The following is a 21,688-nucleotide window of genomic DNA, read 5'->3' on the forward strand; positions in this document are numbered from 1 at the left end:
TGATGAAAATGTTGAATGGGGTTGGGCTTAGTACTGATCTCTGCAGAGCCCCATTAGAAACTCCCCCATTCAGTGATGATTTCCCCATTGACAGCTACATTTGGAAATGTCAGTTAATCCATTTAATGTGTGATTTAATGATACTGTATATTGCTAATTTTTAATCAGAATGTCACGTGGTACTAAGTCAAATGCCTTTACAAAAGTCTGTGTGTTGTATCTATACAGTTACCTTTATCAACCAAACCTGAAATCTCATACAAAAATTGAAATCAGATTTGTTCGACAAGACCTATTTTCCATAAAACCATGTTGACTGACATTAATTATATTCCTATCCTTTAATTCTTAATTAATTTGAATCCCATGTTATCTTTTCCATTATTTTGCCCAGGACTGATGTCAGGCTAACAGGTCTGTAATTACCCAGTCATCCTGCTTGCCCTTTTTGAATATTGGCACAACATTAGCACTCTTCTGGAATTTCCTTGGTATTCCAAGATTTATTAAAAATTCACATCAGTGGGCCATAGATCTTCTCAGCCAACTCTTTTTAGGACTCTTGGGTGCAAGTTATACGGGTCTGATGCTTTAAAAATGTTTATTCCTAGTAGATGCAGTTTAATATCCTCCTTAGTTACAAATGAACTAGAAAGCACTTCCTCCTCCTCCTGTGATATGAATACATTATCCTGCTTCTTTCCAAATAAAGAACAGAAATATTTATTGAACACTTTTGCCTTTCCTGTATCCTTATTAACAATATTACTTGCTCTGCACAGTTTGAGCCTGATGTTCTAAAGAAAAAGCCTCTCCTTTTCTGCTTTTCCTGCTGTTACAACCAAACTTGTGTGCTTCTCTGATTGCTGAGAGGCTAAACCTTGTAGCCTGGAAATCTCAACATACCATTTACACCAAAACACAAAGATAATCACAGGTTTTGGGCCCAGATCCTGCAACAGGCTCCATGCAGACAGTGCCGCATCTATGTGGACCCCAACTGAAATTAATGCCTGCATGGAGCTCATTGCAGGATTGCTGTTTAAGTGATCTACTGCAGCTGGAATGTAAAAAGAATACAACATGACTAGATGACATAGATCTTTCCAGCAACCTCTGGTCTGAAGTCCCCTGTTGGAGAGGACAAGTTGTAAGGCTTCAAGAATGTATATAAGTAAATGCACCACTTATAACCCCCCTCATTCAGCACCCCAGGCACCTGCAGCAACTGTGATACCCTGCTGTATTTACTATATGCGACATTGTGACACCACAAACACTGCAAAGTAGGGAACTAATGAGGTTTTAATGGCACCTGCTATAAACAGTGGGATTTAAAAATACAAACAAAAACATTCATATTAAAATATAAAGCTGTTTATCTAGATGGAGGACAGAATGCACTTTGAAGCTAGTTAGTAATAAATATCATGATAAAGTGCAGCATGTATAGGTCTAAGATGGTTGGACCACCATGTGTTTGAGTATAGTCATGTCTGTTCTTATTTAGAAGTTGTCCTTTGTTCCTTCATATGGATGCTTGTAGTTTCCATTTCCTCTCTTTCTTGTGTGTTTATTTTTTACATATCTTGCTTCCTCTTCATTATAAATCTGTTAACATTTTGAATGCACACAAAAAAGGAAACAAATGATCTTGTCCGTGCTGAGAGAGAACTAGGAGAGAATTATTACCATTATTATTCATTTATTTCATTTCAATAATGCACTCAGATTGCTCATTACACAAGTAGAGACAGTTCCTCCCTAGGAAAGCTTGTACTCAGACAGATAGACATAAAAATAGGATGCACTGGGCAATCCAGAGTGGGGGGATGTCTTAAATTCATTTGTTGTGGGCATCATGGAAGAAGTGGGTTTCGAGAGGGACTTGTTAGAAGTGCTATAATAAATACTATTAAAATTGCTTAAAATTGTGTTTGCTAGCATCCTAAATTTCCACTTCAAAAACCTTTGTCCTCCTCTTAGAGTCAAAAGTTCAAATGCAAGATAAAATGTATATGCTCAGCTACGTTTGTGACAGCAACAGTGACATCCTGTGGCCACTTAAAAAATAGTCTAGGTTCTGATTCTCCACAGCCTTGTGCCTTGTGTAGACATTCACACCTATATGAAATGAGTGTAAAAAGCACTGTATCAGAATGGTAGTGTGTTAAACTCACTCTGAACTCCCTTTGCATGGGTCTAAATGGCTTTACAAAGTGCAAGAACTCGGTTTTTTCATCATGTAGTTCCCAAAAAATATACTATGCACGCTGAATAATATGCTACTCTGTTGTACCCACACAATGTCATTGAAATCACTGTGGGCTCACTTGTGGTTTTAATGCATCATTGGAGTTCACCTCACTGCCTCTACTCCACTTAATTTTCCCATAAAGTTTATTTTGAGGACTTAAGTGATGCACAGGCTTTGTGCTGGCCTTTTGCGTGGGAATAGAGTTGGTCAACATTTTTGTGCAGAAAGTTGTCCTGTTGAAAATGGGGGGGGGGTTGTTTTTTTCAAAACTAAAGTTGTTTTTGTTTTGCAGGCAAATGGCAATTTTGATTTAAAAAAAAAATCAGTTTTCCCACAGGAAATTTCAAAGTGAAAATTTCTGTTTCTAATCAACATTTCTTAACAAACCGAGCAGTTTTGTTCTGACTTTAAAGGTGGTTTTTGTTTGCAGAAACTGAAATGAAATGGCTTTAAGTAGAAAACTAGATTCTAAAGGAAAATTTTCATTTAGTTTTCACTTAAAATGTCGTTTCATTTCCGTTTTTTTTAAAGAAGTTGAAAAGTTTTAAGTTTAAACTAAATGTTTAGGTTCATTTTTAAATGTGGAGTTGAAATAAAGCTTGTGTTTCAAATTGGTTTGAAACTTCCAACATTTTTCAACTGAGAGATTTTTAATTAAGACTTCTTATGTGGAAACTTTTCAGTTTTCCAACCAACTATACCTGCAAGCAATGCAGAGCTAGTGCAATTATAGGTGCTAGTCTTATTTATACATGTCTAATTTTTGTTGTTAAGCTCTTTCTCCCAATAAAGTCCCTTTGGCAGTGAGTAGCCAAGGTTAATTTTTGGACTTAATTATATATTAAGTTAGATCTTGTTTGTAACATCTTTTTCTTCTTCTCCCCAGCCCCAGTGTCACCAGAGATCACCTCAGTAGAATATTTCAACAATCTGCTGTATGTCAGTTGGACATATGGAGATGATGGGACCAACCTGTCTCATTCCAGGATGCTGCACTGGATGGTCATTGCTGAAGGCAAGAAAAAAATCAAAAAGAGCGTAAGTCTTAATAGGATTTTTAAAGCTTCATGATTGCGCATTTGTTCTTTCTAATGTTTTTAAAAAAAGTTGTCATGTTCAATACACAAACTTCATATTACAAACTATGGTCAGGTCGATTAAGCTTCCGCAAATCCTAGTGGGTTAAATGTACCCCTTTGCAGAGAGCCAGTATAAGGGCTATGCACCCTTTACAACCCATTTAAGACTTCAAAATAAAGTAGTTCTTGTTTTTGTTTTTTTTTAAAGAAAGAATGAGTTTCCCGTCAGTTATATCAATTTCAGGAGAACTTGTCTGTTCTTCTAGGGGAATTGTGGGAAGGACATTGGAGGACTATCCACACTTAAATGATTTAGCCTGCATCCTCACTGCAAAGTGGGCAGGTTCCAGCCTGAGTTAAACCAGCGCTGAGGCATATCCCAGCTGGATCAGCTAGCCTAGGCTTTCAGCATTTCCAAACCCAAGTCAGAGATGTTTGCATGTGGAGAGTGGTGGTGGTGGAGATTGGGTTTGAACTTGGGTAGGACCCTGGGTTAACTGAGCAGTGAAGACATGCCTTAGGTGGGACTTGAGTAGTGCATAGACTTTGTTCTGGCTCTCGGAACAGGGGTAAATCTCACCCAACATAATGGATTTGTTTCATGATTTAAAAATAAAATATTTCCCTTCCGTTTTTGCTACCCCAGACTAGAAGCATTGAGATCGATCATGAGAATTAGTAAGTGAAACAACCATTCGGTGTCTGATATGTTGAGGTGCTGAGCACCCATTATACCCATAAAATGAATTGGGAATTGGGAATTGTGACTGACTAGCACCTTGTATGATCAACTCTTGCAAATAGAAAGCTAATCCAAGCAGGCTCATTTTAATGTGCACAACGGAAACCAATAACACCAAATGTGGTAAAATTAAGTGAGAATTTAAAAATGTAACCACAGTTTTAATAATATAAAGTGCTATCAGTAAAACAAGTAATATTTCTTAAAATAAATGAATTATATGATTTCTGACCTGACATGTTCCTTCAATTTTTAATTACTAGTGACTTAACCCAAAAACATGTCTGTGTTTCCTTTTTAGTTGCAGGCAATATAATTTACATATTCTTTCTCTGAGTGGTTATGATTACACAATTGGTTGAGGATGGGTACTATCATGAGGTTTCTGATGTACATTGCTTGTAGCTGGGGTAGAAATGCAATGGGAACAACCTTTCTGATGGCATGTCATCAACTCCGCTTCCTGTTTCAGTGGCAACTGGGAAATGGGAGAGGTGCTTGGACATTAAAAATAATAGAGCAATAGTTATTCACACTCTTTTTGAACCTCAAAGCACATTCAGCTCCAGGTTCAATTTGAATTCTGGGCATGGCTCAAGTCAGTTCTTCCTATGGCCTAAGCCTACAATCCACTCTGTGCATGTAGACCTATGCGGAGTCTCAGGGCACGTCTTCACTACCCGCCGGAACGGCGGGTAGCAATCGATCTATTGGGGATCGACTTATCGCGTCTAGTGAAGACGCGATAAAATCGATCCCTGATCGCTCTGCCGTCGACTCCGGAAATCCACCGCGGCAAGAGGCGGCAGCGGAGTCGACGGCAGCGCGGCAGCGGTCGACTTGCCGCCGTCCTCACAGCCAGGTAAGTCGACCTAAAATACGCAACTTCAGCTACGCTATTCACGTAGCTGAAGTTGCGTATCTTAGGTCGACCCCCCGCTGTAGTGTAGACCTAGCCTCAGTGAAGTCAGCAGGGTTCCAAATGGGTGCAAGGATCCTCCCATGCAAATCTAGAGGCATGATCTTGGGTTATAGCTGTACAGGCTCACCCATCCCTAACTTTTATATTATTCCTAGAGATTCCAAACTGATTTTCAAATACCCAAAGTTCCAGGGTGCTCTGATCCATGGTTTGGTTAGAGTTATTCAAAAGTTTGATGTAACTTGCAAAATCCAGATTTAAAAAGTCTCCTCAAAGTTGTTTTTTAAAAATCTTTCACTAGCTATGTTTGTTTCAACCAATAGGAAATATACTGTAAAATTTACTTCTCTCTGCACTGTGACATTCTATTGAACTTGTGTCTTGCACCCATCAATGTCATTGGGAATTAGAACATATAACGAGTGCAGAGTATGCAGAAGTGATTTATACTGATGATTAGAATTTTGTCCAGAGTGCATTAAGTGCTTGATTTATTTCTTCAAACAGGCTCTCTTATTTGTATAATATTTAATACTTGGTACCAATGATCATTGTAGGTGACACGGAATGTGATGACTGCAGTTCTGAGCCTGCCTCCGGGAGACATCTACAACCTTTCAGTGACTGCTTGTACTGAGAGAGGCAGCAACACCTCCACACCACAGATTGTGAAACTGGGTGAGAATGTGTTTGTTTGCCTGGTTAATTGTATGTAGTTTCCCTCTCTTGGCTATTAGGGCAGATTCAATACTTTCCTAAGCTCAAAAGTATAGGCACATACCTCGCTTTTTTTATTTAGTAAGGGCTATAATATACTCACCTTGATTGGTACCTTATGCTGAGAGTAGTCCCATTCACTTCAGTGGGACTACTCTCCAAACAAGGGTCTACTCAAGGTGATTAGGAGAGGCAGTATCTCACCCTAAGAGGCAGTAAGTAGAGCCTATCCAGAACAACATGAGAGAGCACTATTGTCCCATAATTGTTCCCCTGTAATTGGTCCAAACACACCCAGACTTTGGAGTGAGAACCCAAGCTTTGCAGCTGACCTCTGTTGGTCCAGACCAGAACCCTTCAAACTTTTGAAAAGTTCCCTTCTGGATCTGAACTCTGTGGCTTGGACTGGTTCCAAATCCCCCCACCCCACACACACACACAAAAAGATGACAAATGTTTTCTCACTTGAAGAGCCGCACTGTAATTTTTACAAGAGCAATAAATCCATTGAAGTGAAATCTTGCATCATTTACCTGTGTGTCTGTAACATATACATCAAATAAACAAGTAAAATGTGTCTTGACTGGAGGGACTTCCCAGGACAGTTCATTCTCCCACTGTCCTCCTTTACTACTGATGTCTTGAGGAGTAGGGCGAGGATAAGGTAATGGAGGCTATCTCTGCATTTTCTAATATTGCTACCCTGCTGCGGCTCTGGAAACTTTGAATCCCAGAAGTGCCTTGAACTGTAGCTTGTGAAATCTTGGGGTTTGTCTAATTACTGGTGTCGGCACAAATCCCACTATGAAGGTGGGGGAGATAGGGTTGGTAACGTGAGACTGGATTATCCCCCAAGGGTCTATGCAAAATGGAGCTCTCTATGAACTAAAGTGTGAGGAACAGCCATAGATGGACCTTGTCAATGGCAATAGCAATCCTGCTTAGTTGGATGGGACGCGTGAGAATAACTGTTTTTGCAGAAGGGAGCTCCCTTCCACATAGATCCCTGAAATGCGTTGATGTTGGGAGGCAGTGCAGCCTCCACAATCTGTGATTCCCCCAGGCTCTCCCACTAGATGGAATGTTTCATTCTGTGGAGTTTTCCTTCCCCACACCAGTCCTATCCCATAGGCATTTCCACAAAAATGTATGTGTGGGTGTTAATCTGGCTCCTGAATATCAGTAGCCAGATGTTTTCTGAATGGTATTTGGAAATGTTTGACTCCTTCAAGTAGCATCATCATTTACATGATTCAGAAAATGGAACATATTATTCATATTGCACGTCCCTGTAACCATTCTTTGACAAAAAAAGACTATTATTTCTGGCTTGCTGATGGAGGGGGAAATATTCTGTTAGGGCTGGTTAATATGGAAGATTTTGGGTGTTCTGCCCTAGTTCTTCTGTTTGATATTTAAGAGAAAACACAACAAATACAGTTTAGATAAATCACTTCTAGACTCCACCGCTCTTTATTTCATGCCTTTAACATTTTAGTTTTGCACAAAGAATAGTAAAGGTGGTTTACCTTGGCAAAGGTCAGTCCTACAGTCTCTCCTTGGTGTTTTTGAGGGAGCCAGAGAGATCTGGGATTAGAAATCCTGTGAATCTGTTCTAAGTGGTAGATGACTCCGCATTGGGCAGCTGTGATGAACTACTCCTGCCAAATGTGGTGGTATCATATTCTTCCATGCTTCATCTGGGAACTCCCCATTTGCAGAAAAATTAATCCATTTGCTTGGGCATAGGAAGGATTTATTTCAGATAATGTCCAGGTGTGAGGTTGTCACAATTTAATATAGGCTATTCTTTATCTGTGCTAGAGGAAGAAGAGGTAGTTTTGTGCCTAAAGCACAGGACTGATTCTCAGAAGATCAGACTCTTCTCCAAAATGTCTGAGACACCTTAAGTGGGTCATTTTCAAAAGTAGCCTTTATTTTGGGTGCCTCACGTTTGGGGTGCCAAACTTTAGACAGCTAGGGTGAAATTCTGGCTCCATCAAACTCAATGGTAAAGCTCCTACAGAATTCAGTGGGACAAGGTTTTCAGCCCTAGATCTTGATTGTCAGATTGTCTTGACTCCAAATGAAGTCTATGGGACCTGCTCAGCATCCCTGAAAATTGACCCAAAGGTTATGTTTATACTGCTATAAAAAAAAAAAAAAAAAAGTGGCACCGAGTCGCAGAGCCCAGGTCAGCGACTTGGGCTTGCACGGCTAAAACTGCAGTGTAGACATTTGGGTTCAGACTGGAGCCCGGGCTCGGAGATCCATTCCCCTCACAGATGCTCAGAGGCCAGGCTCCAGCCTGAGCCTGAACATCTGCATTGCTGCTTTATAGCCCCACAATCAGCTGCAGGCCAGCTGTGTCCATGCTGCGGGTCTTTTATTGTAGTGTAGACATACCCTAAGTGTTTAAAATTAGACACTCAACACATAGGAGGTGCTCAAAATTAAAGGCTGCTTTTGGTAATTTGTACCTAAATCTGTGTTTCAGGTTCTTCATATGGACCTGGGAATAATACATACTTTACTTCACAGGGGTGTAGTGAGGCCTAATTCATTAATGTCTGTACTGCACACTGCTATCCAGGAGTTCATTAAAAGTCCAAAATATTATTAATCCCTGGATCCCAGGGGCACTAAAATTGAAAGTGCGTGTGTGCACACACACACACACACTCACACGCGCGCTCTCGCAGACAGCCTTCACAGAAGTCCGCATTTAAAAAAAACAACAACAAACAAAGTCCCAGCACAAAACAACTTCCATTTTTATATTGCCTCCTTATCCTGAATGACCCCAAATCACTTTGCACCTCAACATGCAGACTGGGCAAGAGTCACTGATACCACTTCGTCTGCTCTTGCCCTGTCAAAGCAACACAAAGCAAACTATAGACTTGGAGCATCTGTCTGACTGCACTGGGTTTATAGATATTTAGGGCCAGATTTTTAAAGGTATTTAGGTGCCTAATTCCCATTGAAATCAATAAGAATTGGGTACTGAAAATACCTTTTAAAAATCTGGACCCTCGTATCTTGGGAGCAGTGCAAAGCAGCTGAATATACCAATGAATACAGCCCACTGTATATAGGGGATCACTTCCCTCCAACACCGAAACAGCACAGATGGAGAGACGTACGAATTTCCCCATATTTCAAGGGTGATTAGCTTTTGGTTCGGTTTGACCCTGCAAGCTGGAACAAATGAAAAGGAAAAGAAAAAAAGTTTCATTCAGCAACGTCTTTTTCTCAAGGGCTCCTGCCTGTAATTAAAAAGTAAAACAGCATAATCAAAAAGTAAACAGAAACACTCCCCAGTCCTTTCTCACAACTGACTGTGAAGCCTAGCCATCCTAAAGACCTTCTTCTCACCTTGCTTCCCAAATAGCCACTCTTAAAACCTTCCTCTCAGCAAAGAGACTGGGAGATGAGCTGGAGCAAACCCAGTGTTCACTATGGACCATGTGGTTCTCCTGCACTCTGCACACAAGCTGCTTATCACAGAGATAGGGACCAGCTGTATAAAGTGGATCTGGTTTTAGTACATCTCCAATTAATGTAGCCAGATTCCCTTTAGTGTTTCTAACCAAACCAACCTGAACCTCAGCGAGTGTATGGGCACTGATGTGTATGTTGAAGCCCAAATTCTCTACTGTGTTGCACTAGATGTGGTCATTTACACTTATGTAAAGTGAACATAAGGCACTGCCAGCTCAAAATGGCTATGTTTTTACTCTCACTTTGCTATAAGTGATTACACAAAGCAGGGGAGAATTAGGCCCCCAGTTTAAAGATCTTAGGTAGGTCACACATGCAGGGGATTTTTCAGAGGGTCTCCTGTGGGTGCTCTGCAGATCACTAACTCTCTGGTTTTGAGCACTCAAAGTTAGGTTATTGTTTTTCCAAAGCAGAATGTGGGACATTTCTGTGCTTTGAAAATCTACTCTGTGTGTTGGATGCTCACACTGCCTGCACTGGAGGGCCACCCACTGAAACTTTCAAAACCTTGCTGTTTGTGCCTCCCCAAGCTTTGGAAAACATGAAGCCAGATTCTCAGCTGGTGTGTAAATAGGTAAATTTCCATTGAAATAAATGGAGCTGCACCCATTTAAAACCAGTGAAGGATCTAACCTTTTAACTCTCTGTGCCTTAGTCTGTTGTCAGTTCCCCATCTATTAAATGAGGATAATACTCCCTGACCTCACAGACGAGGTGTAAGAAATGATCTGTGAGCCCTCTGAGATCCCCTGGCAGAATGTGCATAATTCTATTATACTTATCTCTCCAGACTTCCGGGTAAAGAAGACTTAACAGGCATAAAAACTAGGGACCTGACTCTGAGCTCACTTATATTGGGGCAAATGGAGAGTAACTCTTCTGAGGTTAATGGAGTTCCACCAGTGGCAGTCTTGCCAACTGTCACAATGGTTGGTGTGTTTTTAAAGCCTCAAGCTCCTGCAATCAGGCTATTGCCTGACAATCCCAGCTTTCAGTTTTTTAAAAAGTAAGTTTCTAGCCCTTATGGCTGCAGAGAAAAGTTTGAAAATGTGAACTCTAAACTTGGCAACATCAGACAGTAAATAAAAGGAATGCCCAATGTATATGTTTTTCATGGTTTTTGAAAACTTGGGGTTGGTAATACTGCTTGTGTAAAACTAGTGTGACTGAGAACAGGATCATGCCCTCTGCTTTAAATATTCTTGGGAAAACTGTATCAACATTTGGACAACTATGCTAAGAAAGGCTTCTAAACTGCTACACTCTTTTTCTTTTAATATTCCACCTTAAAGCTGACACTGTATCTGTTAGTTACAACCACTAGAGGTCAGGTTTTTATCATTTATTGATGACAATTGCCAAGACCATCCCTGAAATAAAGATAGAAGGGCCTGACTGGAAACCTCAGATCCAAACCTCTCTGTGCCTCCTGAACTTTGAGGAAGTTTGAATGTGGATCCAAATCTATGTTTCTATGCTCTGTCTCTGCAGTGAAACTGACCAAAAACCTGAGACTAGATTCTTTGTTGCCCTGCACTTTGTTTCGTCATTTATACCAGTGCAAAGAGTGTGCAAATCTCCTGGCCATTCTGATTTGATAGCATTTTGCACTGGTATAAATGATGACACAGGCTGGAGAACAACCGAGAATCTAGTCCCGAGAATCCAAACTTCCCCAACCTGGGTAAAGTTCCAAAATTTAAGGGCTCAGGCCCAGCTCTGTTTTAAGGTAATCGGTTTAAGGGCCATGACTAATTTTTAGAGAGAGGCTTGAACAGGAAAATTCAGATCCATATTTCTAACTCCCAAAATGTAAGGGTGTCACGGATTCAAGGTTTTGATTTAACTTGTTATAGAAAACAGGATCAGAAATCAGACTTTGAACTCCGGCATCATAGGGGTAGCCGTGTTAGTCTGGATCTGTAAAAAGCGACAAAGAGTCCTGTGGCACCTTATAGACTAACAGACGTATTGAAGCATAAGCTTTCGTGGGTGAATACCCACTTCGTCAGATGAATGTAGTGGAAATTTCCAGAGGCAGATATAAATATGCAGGCAAGAATCAGTCTAGAGATAACGAGGTTAGTTCAGTCAGGGAGGATGAGGCCCTCTTCTAGCAGTTGAGGTGTGAACACCAAGGGAGGAGAAACTGCTTTTGTAGTTGGCTAGTCTTTGTTTAATCCTGAGCTGATGGTGTCAAATTTGCAAATGAACTGAAGCTCAGCAGTTTCTCTTTGAAGTCTGGTCCTGAAGTTTTTTTGCTGCAGGATGGCTACCTTTAAATCTGGTATTGTGTGTCCAGGGAGATTGAAGTGTTCTCCTATAGGTTTTTGTATATTGCCATTCCTAATATCTGACTTGTATCCATTTATCCTTTTACGTAGAGACTGTCCAGTTTGGCTGATGTACGTAACAGAGGGGCATTGCTGGCACATGATGGTGTATATTACATTACTTTGAACTCCATCATCTCCAGCCTCCCACAGTGTTCAGGGTGCTTCAGATCTAGGTTCAGCTCTATCCCTACTTATTTTCTCATTTTCACTGCAGAGGTTTGGCCCCCCGGGTACTGATTAGAGTTATAAAATGCACACATGTGCACCTGGGACATCGAGTTTGTGGTATTCCTCTTTATTGTCTCATTGTGGGGGAGAGAAGTGCAAGACTGGTGTGTGTCACAAAGACATGGCTTCTGTTCTTAACATACCTGGAATGACCCTCCTTTTTTGGCAGTATTCCATAGCCACCTGGAAGTGGGGTGATAAAGAACACCCATTGGGTTGTGCCTCACCAATTAGAGGAGGGAAAAAACATGAAGAAAAATCCCAGAGCCCTTAAGCCCAGCAGGAGTCTAGGCAGGAGAGGGAAGGAACAGCTCATTCCTTCCACTCCTTCCATTTACTAATACTGCATCTTTCCCACCCCACCCATTCCCAGGGCAGCTCTCATTCTCCCCTCTCCTCCTTGCTGCCTATGTGGCACTGAGCTGCAAGGCAGGGAAAGCAGTCCATCAGGTTACCTAGAGAGCCAGGTGTACAGACTTCTGAAAGCTAGGCCAAGATCTAAGATCCGATGATGGTAGGTTTGGGGGGGAAGAAATACCAAAATTCAGTAGCCAGTCTCTGCACTTCAGCTCCTCACCAGAACCAACACCCCTATATCACACCAGCAGCCCCCCAACCCTGCAGTTAGCTTTCCACCCCATTACAGCATCAACCCTCCTACCACTATTTCTACCCAGGACCCATCATCCCCTCAGCAAGCACACCTCCCAACCAGGCGGCAGCAGCAACAACAAAAAGCCCCTGGTTTCTCATCATGAAGCCAACTCACAATCCTTTGCAGCTGCAAGAGAGTGTGGGATATAGTGGACTATAGGATAGTTTTTTGGGGATGGTGAGCCAGGCCAAAGAAGTTTGAGGAGAACTGCTGCTTTCTGGAATCAAGTAGAGAAAGAAAGCATCTTCTGCACCCATCTAAAACACATCCAAATCCAGTGGCTCTGAATGTTCTACACAGAATGACAGCAGTCAAGATTTTTAGTTCTAATTGACCCGCACACTATTTTTTTTCCTAACAGTTGGGCAACCTTTTTTCCTCCAAGAACTTATGCAAATGTGTCTATTAATAGAACATTCCCCCAAACACTGTTTGAATGGGGAAGAGAAGTGATTATCCAGCAAGCCAATCAGAGAACTGTTAAATAGAGAAGAAAAACCAAGATGCTTAGCCATCTTCCTGTTTTACATCAGTTGCTTAATAGCTGTGTCAATGTGACAGATCGTCTCTGAAGGAAATGAAAAAATTCAAGAAGGGTATTATTCCTTTCACTGATTCTGTTTGCTGGTTCCCCTTGTTGATTTTCCAAAGACCAAAAGATAAGCTTGGTGAAAGGAGATTCTCTCTCTCTCTCTCATCCAGAACCAGCTCCTCCAAAATCACTGTTTGCTGTGAACAAGACCCAGACTTCAGTGACTCTGCTATGGGTGGAGGAAGGAGTGGCTGATTTCTTTGAAGTCTTCTGCCAGCAGACTGGCTCTGGCCAAGAAACAAAGTTGCAGGTATGTGGCTGCCTCTTTCTCTACCTCACCTCATCCACTTTGGACCCTGATATTGACAACATGTCCTTAGGGACTGGTTCTCTGCTGCTTTTCATGGTGTAGTCATTTACTCCTGTGCAGAATGGATGTAAAACAATATAAAATTGGAATATGGTAGCATCTGACATCCACTTCACACTCAGTCGCAGAAGGTGCAAGGCAGTGGAGAATAAAGCCCTTAGAATCTCGGGTAGAATAACCCTTGAAATACTGCCATATTTAAATCCTCCTCCTGTCTTGCTAACCACACACATGAAGTTAGAGATTTTAACTGGCAGGGCAGGTTTCCTGTGTGTTGGAGAACAAGCTGGGGACAGTATTCATTGGCTAAAGGGCAATGCGGCTCCAATGAGCTCCACACAGCCATCTGAACCTAGGGCGTGGGAGGGATAAGGATGAAGAGTGAGGAATACACAGTGACATTGCTGGCTGAGAGGCATATAGCCATGCATGTGGTGTCCCATTTTTCTGTTCTAGTCTTCATCTGTTCTTCAGGTCTGTTACCTGCAGTACTGTGAGCTCTGTAGGATCCTCACTCATACAGTACGAATTTCTTGAAAAAGATGGCTGCTCCTCATCTATTTTGTTTCTCACAGGCCTTTTCCTTCAAGACACACCCACTCAGCTCCATAAACATGCCCCCTTTTCTCTCTACCTAAATAGATACTAATGTGGCCCCTATCATAATTTCTGAGCATCTAGTCTCATATTAACTCAGAGGGAAATAGAGATCAAGACAGCATGAATGCATGGTGCTAGAGCCTGTGCAGCATGTGAGGCTTACTTTCCACACCTGAGACCGCTGGAGCACCTGCTCTGGATCACAGTTCTCTTATTTGAGCACCATAGGATGTCATTAAAAAAACCCACACCTTTTATGCTATTCTAGATACACACTATAACACTGTGTAGGATCAGTCCCATGATTTTATGTAGGGTTTTCCATTGAAACTGTATCCTGAAATTGGAGGTGGGCTGGAACTGAAAAGCCATGTACAAACACATCCAAACTTTGGGATAGTTCACACCCAGATTTGGATCCAAAAATGTCCATGGTGAATAACTCATAATTCCAATAACAGAGGCAGAGTAATTCAGAGATAGATGCACAGGAGAAAAGATAGGGTTTTTTCCAGCTGAGATCTAGATAAGAGAGCTGATGACTTTTAGAGACAAGGAAAGACTGTTTTAGATGGCAGGAGATGCAATGGTTCTCATATTGATGGGCGCAAGGAGAAATAGTCAGTGTTCGATAAATGGAGAGAACAAAGAGGGCAGAGTAAAGACCATGGCCAATATTTAAAAAAAAAAAAGTTAGGCTCCTAAATCCATATTTAGGCATCTAATTAAGTGGCTTGATTTTTCAAACAGAATCATAGAAATGTAGGGCTGGAAGGGACCTTGAGAAATCATCATGTCCAGCCCCCTGCGCCGAGGCATGTCCAAGTAAACCTAGACCATCCCTGACAGGTGTTTGAATGATATTAGCCTTTTTTGCAGCTGCATCACATTGTTGACTCATATTTAATTTGTGATCCACAATAACCCCCAGATCATTTTCAGCAGTACTTCTACCTAGTCCGTTGTTCCCCATTTTGTAGCTGTGCATTTGATTTTTTCCTTCTTAAGTAAAGTATTTTGCATTTGTCTTTACTGAATTTCATCTTGTAAAATTCAGACCAATTCTCCAATTTGTCAAGGTCTTTTGAATTCTAATCCTGGCCTCTAAAGTGCTTGCAACCCTTCCCAGCTTTGTGTCACCCACAAATTGTATAAGCATATTTTCTTCTCCATTATCCAAGTCATTCATAAAAATATTGAACAGAACCAGACCTAGGACTGACCTGCAGAAACCCACTATATAAGGCCTTCCCATTTGATCATGAACCATTAACTACTCTTTCAGTACAGTCTTTCAACTGGTTGTGCACCCACCTTTATAGTAATTTTATCTATATTCCATTTCCTTAGCTCACTTATGAGAATGTCACGTGGGACTGTCAAAATTCTTGCGAAAATCAAGATTTATCACATCTACTACTTCTCCCCTATCCACTAGGCCAGTAATCCTGTCAACATGCTGAGTGTCCAGCAGCTCCATTGACTTAATCAGGAGCCATACGGCGCCTAAATATGGACGTGAAGCCTAACTTTAGGCACTCATTTAAAAAAAAAATATAGTTTTGGCCTATGTCAATAAGTTAGGATTGAGTCAGTCCAGGTTTGCCATGGGGTTATTAAAGTAGTGAGGGTAGTTCCATCTCCAGGGCCCATCTCTGGTGAGACTCTCAACAAGGGTGCCAGTTGTAGTGCTGGTTTGTTGACAAGATTATCTAGCCCTGGGAAGTGGACTGAAAAGATCAACTCGTTTCTCATTAAATTCACCAGTTTTTAATGTGTATCCAGCAAAGTCCCTTTCCCAACCCATCTTCAAGTCCCAGGCTAAAAGGCGGGAGGCTCGATTATATTTCTTGTGCCCAGGAGAGGTCTTTTTTGAGAAACTGGGGAAACCATTGCTGTTAGAGATGGTTGATAATTTTCTACCATTTTTTTTTTTCAGTGAGAGATTGGTTTTGGATGAAAATGAATATTTTAATGAGAAATGTTTCCCGATTTTTTTTTTTATTTATTATTTTTTCCATCAGAAAACCAAAAATTCTTCAGGTTTGGGGGTTTCGGTTTTTCAACAGTTGATGTTTTTCCACAGAAAATGTTGATGAAAATATATATATTTTTTTCATTTTAATCAAAATTCTCCATGGGGGGGCAACCCCCCCCAAACATCTTCCAACCAGCTTCTATTGCCATACCATAGCTGCTCTATCTCCTTCAACTAAAAGAGGCAAATTCAGCTCTGTTATGCCAGTGCTATCCTATATGCAGCAGTGTAACTGATCTCAGAATTGTAGTTCAACAGAGACCCTTGCAAAGATAAAAGGAGCTTATAAATGACCGCAAACCTCAGGGCCGGCTCTAGGTTTTTTGCTGCCCCAAGCAAAAAAAATTTTGGCTGCCCCCCACCCCAGCCCTGGGCTTTCTTTCCTCCCCCCCCCCCCCCCCCCCCAACTGCACCCTCCTTCCGCCGCAGCCCTGGGTCACTGGTAACTCGCTCCCAGTGCGGGTCATTTAGCAGGAATTTTGGATGTGCACAGAACACAGACAGGATTGGTTCCCATATGGTTATAGAACTGCAGTGAGGTGGAACAATTTTCAGCTTGTGTGACTGGAGAATATCTGGATGCATATTATAAGACTGTCCTACATAAATGAGGAAAAGTTGAGGTGCCTTTATTATTCTTTTGTTCCATTCTTTGTTTCTATGGGGAATTTGCCAATGCAATATCACTGTCTTCCTTTTAAACAAATAAAACTAAAACTAAAAAAAAAAAGCAATGGCTGTTGAAAATAGCAATTCCAGTCCTAATAACCACTGGGAAGCATTTCTTGCTCAATTTATTCTACTTTTTCTACAGCAAGTTACAATGGATCAGTATATTTGATTTGGGAGAAATGAAGTAACAGCTGCCCAAATTGAGCTTGAGCACTCCTGAATTTTGAGGGTGTTCAAATCTGGAAAAGAAAAGTCAATTTCTGCTTCCATGGCTCAGAAGTGGAAATCCTCCTATGTGCCTGGTACTGTATCTAAAGCTGCCCAGTCTAGTAGAGCCTCCCCTCCCTTACTTTACATTTTAAATTCATTTTAAATTCAAGGGAGGTACGTGGGATCCACGTACCTCCCTTGCTAGGCTTCAGATAGAGAGGTGCACTGTCCATTTAGTCCACCCAATTCTTTCTTTGGGGGAGAGCCCAGGGCAGGAGGTGCAGGTGGGGGCCAGAGCTGGGGTGGCAGGGGGTGCGGGGGGGGAGCCCAGAGCTGGGGTGGCAGGGGGTGTGGGTCGGGGCCAGAGCTGGGGAGGCAGGAGGTGGGGGGGGGGGAGAGCCCAGGGCTGGGGCGTTAGGAGGTGCGGGTGGGAGCCAGAGGTGGGGCGGCAGAGGGTGCAGGTGGGGGAGAGCCCAGGGCTGGGGCAGCAGGAGGTGCGGATGGGGGCCAGAGCTGGGGCGGCAGGGGGTGCGGGTGGGGGGAGAGCCCAGGGCTGGGGCAGCAGGGGGTGCAGGGGGGGAGAGCCCAGGACTGGGGCAGCAGGAGGTGCGGGTGGGGGCCAGAGCTGGGGCGGCAGGGGGTGTGGGGGGAGCCCAGGGCTGGGGTGGGGGGCAGCAAAAAACCTAGAGCTGGTTTTGTCCCTACCATTCACAGCAAGCTGCAGGTTTCAGTTCCATACTCCTTCCCCCTCCCTTTCCTGTTACTAACGGCCGAGGGAATGCTGGGAAATGTAGTTCTTTCCCTGCTCCAGGGCTGGCTCTATAGGCAGGGAGCTAACCAAGGAACTACAGCTCCCAGGGCTCCCTCTTGGTTCTCAGCTCCCATGCTGGATTCTTGCGCCCCTGCAAATATGCCGCCCCAAGCAACTGCTTGCTTTGCTGGTGCCTAGAGCCGGCCCTGGCAAACCTGCACAGAACTCCCACTTTGTGTTTGTGGCCATCAGAGTTTGCTGCATAATGTTTCACCCGCTGTGTTCATTAGCCCAGGGCTGTGGATCACAAATACACTCTTAGTTCCCTTTCTAAATTACCAGCTGAAACATCCAATTTATTTTGCCCTATTTTCATATCAATAAACCTCTTCTGATTTTAGCTGAATTGGTAGAAAAAAGGGTTATCAATGAGAACATAAGTTCTCTGTAGGTCTACACGTTTATTTTATTGACTTTCTTTCATCCCATCAGCATTTATAAAACACCTTTTACACCATGCATCAAACAAAGAAACAGTCATTAAAACTCTGTACGAAGATTTATAGCGTTTACAATGAGGTGTAAATTTTCTTGACTAGAAAAGCAAGGCTCAGGGGTCTGATAGCTGTACTAATAAATGCTGCTTATCCCTGGGGCTTTACTATGATCTTCCACTTCAAAAAAGTCACCTGTGGGCAAAGTGCAAAGATACTTGAACTACCCTCCACTGGTGACGGAGGTACGTACCTCCAAGGAAAGGATGAGGCACATTTGTAAGGTGGTGTATGGGGAGCTTGCTGCTACTGTCGCTGCTCTGTGGCTAAACGTGACTTTAGCATTCAGAGTTGTCAGTCTGGATTAGGCTCAACACCTCCTTATCAATCTACTCCTGGTACTAGGTAAGATTGCCGTCCAGGAGGAAGCTTGACAGGGAAGTTTTTTATGGCTGTGGGGCCATTTTCCAGTTCCTTGTGCATGCATCTAGGCACAGCTCCTGTGTGTTGCTCTACTGACTCCCTGGACAAATTGGAAGAGTGGGCACTGTCTGAGGTTCTCTGCTTGGTTTTCCCCCTCTGGATCCTTCATTTGGCCCTGAGACCTGCACCTCCATCTCTGTTTTTCATTTTTTGCCATCAATAATCAGTTAAGTTCTGGATTCTGTGGCCCTTCCTGCATCTCAGGAACAGATCTTTTCATTGCTTAGGTGGGCCCTGCCCACCATCCCAGCATTTAAATAGACTGGCTTCTTTTGCCAGATCTCAATTCACGTAGAAAACAAGGGTTGAATGAGAGAGACAAACTACAGTGTACTTTTTTCGTACCTTTAGGAACCTGTTACTGTTTCTTCACATGTAGTGACTATCTCCAGCCTACTGCCTGCCACGTCCTACAATTGCAGCGTGACTACCTTCAGCCACAACAGCCCTAGCGTTCCCACCTTTATAGCTGTCTCTACCATGGGTAAGCCAGACTTTGCCAGTTCCACCTCTCTACACAGCTATAATGTTTGCCTCTTTGTTCCTTCTGAAGCTGCTTTTCAGGTGTTACTGATATCAGAATTATTTCACTGAAATGTAGCCAGCTCCAGGGTGGAATGGGGCGGCAGCTGGTTAAGTGTTAAGTATTAGGTATTGCTGTCACCTCTGTTCACCACTAGGGAGTGCCTTTTTTTAAAATCGTTAGGGAAACCCCAATTTCTCTGTGTGTTTTAAAATAATTCTAATTAGATTTTTAGATTGGGCTTTATAATTCATAGTCCCTTGCTTCCAGTTTGAAGGAAGACTCTGGGATTACTGCCCTGATGACACCCATAGAGGAAATTATCATAGCTGTGTCCATGCAAAATATGGGCAAAGTCTCAGTTACTAGGCTGGGACTCTTCCTCTGTGGTAATGAGAAAAGTTTCTTTCTGCCTTCAGGGAGGAGGTGATCCAGAGACTGAACTGGGAAGAGGTGAGAAGGAAAGGGCAACTGAATGACCTGGAGAGGTCAGAAACTAAAAAGATGTCTCCTGATGGAGCCAAGCCCCTCTAGCATCCTCATGGGTTCTGGGCTCAAATTTACTCGGAAGGAAGAATGCCATTATTGAATCACCATTACCACTTCCTTACAGCTGTGGGTCTCCCATCCAGAATAATCAGGCTCAGTTCTGCTTAGTTAATGAGATCAGACCATAAGTGACTAAAGCATATCTTACAAGTAATGTTATGACCTAAATGTCAAAGTTCAGCATGTAGTACTTAGCTTAAACCCCTGTTCTGTTCTAAGGACTGCTTCTGTAGGCACTCTTACAATAGATAGTAAGCTTTACTGGGCAAGGATACTCCCTTCTTTGGTGCCATCGCAATACATATAATAATAATGTCCTGTAGAACTAGAAATAAATCTGAAAAAGCTGATGCAAACACACCTGATAAGAATGTTCCTGAGCCTTGACTCTGTCTCTAATTGCAACAAAATATTTTAGGCCAAATTATCTACTGATGTAATTCAGTTGTCTTCAATTGAGTTACCCCAACAGAGAATTAGGCCCTTTATTTCAGACTCAGGTTAGAGACTGTATTGATTATTGCTGACATATAATGCCACAGATGTTGGAGTGCATTGTGGGAGTCTTAGATAAATAAGATATCGATTTTATATACACTTATTCTTTCTTCCTTTCCTACCTCTTTTTTTCCTCCTTTTCATTAATATTCATAAAAGCTTCCTGTGCAGAAGCTTGCAACCATGCCACAACCGTGTCATTTCCCCTATTGAATTGTATGGGGTCAGTTACCCTAAACCTGCCCTAACCTCCACTGATAAGATTTCTCACTCCGAAGATTGACTGCGAAGAATATAAAACAATAATATATATAAATATAAAATTATCATGTGTTCTGAAATTAATAACCCAGAGTCATTGTTTGTGTGCAGTTACTGAGATGAATCCCAACATAGTGGTGATCTCTGTGTTAGCCATCCTGAGCATTCTCCTGATTGGACTGTTGCTTGTGACTCTTGTTGTACTCAGGCGGAAACATCTGCAAATGGCCAGGTAGGTCCAGTCTTATTCTAAGTTCAAGAAGCTTTAAAATAATGGGTAAAATATAATATTGGGTTTTGCTTGTGTGGCACATGGTACCCTTTGTGCTCACTTGGTGTTGGAGATATCTATAAACATAGTACCTCAAAAGTTTCCCTGTTCGCTGCTGTTTCTTAAGAGTTTAACTACTACTTGCTTTATCGCATAGCTGTTCTTACTGTTGGGTGGAATTATTAGCCTCAACCTCTGTCTTAATTTGGAGCTGTGAAGGGTTTGGTAAAATGCAAATTCAAACCATTTTTAAGGGCTGATTATCTAAGCAGTCATCTTTTCTTGGGCTATTTGATTGCTCAGATTTACTGAATATTAAATAAAATATGAGATGGTTTTAAGACAGATAAAGATGTGCGGTTTATAGAATTCTTAAGATCATCCAGATTATTTTGCAAAATCATTTAAATTGCTGGGAACACAAAATTTGCCATTCCAGATCAGATAACTAATCAATTAAGACCAGCCTCTCTGTGCCCAGTATTTGTTCCTTCAGACAGAAGAAAGGCACCTTTTCCCCTCCCTCCAAGTACTGCTCTTTATAAACGATGCAGTTCCTTCATACACCTCCAGCAGCCATCCTATGCTCTGAAGAATGAGATTTGCTTTCCTTTAGCTAGTGTTGTAGCTCACAGTTCACCTTTCTCGTCTGAGTTAATCCTTGACTGGCTAGCTAAACTGGGTGGCTAATCCCCCAGATCCTCTGTATGTAGCTCTGTGACTGGAAGGTTTGCAGGTCTGAGCCTTGCGAGTTTCCATATAATCCAGAACCATAATGTGTGTGTGAAATAATACATTTAATCTGAATTTTCCCTTCTAGGTCAGAAAACCAAGTAATGTCACTTCAGAGGGTCACTTTAAAAAACTTGCTAACTGATTACACAACAGATAGTTGCATTTCATGTATCAAGTCTTTGCCATATACTCCATGCAAATGAATTTACCCAATCACCCCTTTCAATGCATGATTTGTTCCTTTTGCATATAGCTGGTTCT

At 42.1% G+C, this 21,688-nt stretch overlaps 1 protein-coding gene across 1 annotated transcript in view; it reads left to right on the plus strand.

Moving 5' to 3' along the window:
- Nucleotides 1-21,688, plus strand: part of PTPRO (protein tyrosine phosphatase receptor type O) — a 203,421-nt gene that overhangs the window by 149,382 nt on the left and 32,351 nt on the right. Inside the window, exons 11-15 of the mRNA XM_065417893.1 lie at nucleotides 3,144-3,295; nucleotides 5,558-5,678; nucleotides 13,143-13,282; nucleotides 18,942-19,074; nucleotides 20,533-20,653. Coding sequence (XP_065273965.1) covers nucleotides 3,144-3,295; nucleotides 5,558-5,678; nucleotides 13,143-13,282; nucleotides 18,942-19,074; nucleotides 20,533-20,653 — 667 coding nt within the window. The remainder of the gene's footprint in view (nucleotides 1-3,143; nucleotides 3,296-5,557; nucleotides 5,679-13,142; nucleotides 13,283-18,941; nucleotides 19,075-20,532; nucleotides 20,654-21,688) is intronic.

This window comes from Emys orbicularis, chromosome 1, assembly GCF_028017835.1.
Source record: "Emys orbicularis isolate rEmyOrb1 chromosome 1, rEmyOrb1.hap1, whole genome shotgun sequence".
Taxonomy (NCBI): domain Eukaryota; kingdom Metazoa; phylum Chordata; order Testudines; family Emydidae; genus Emys; species Emys orbicularis.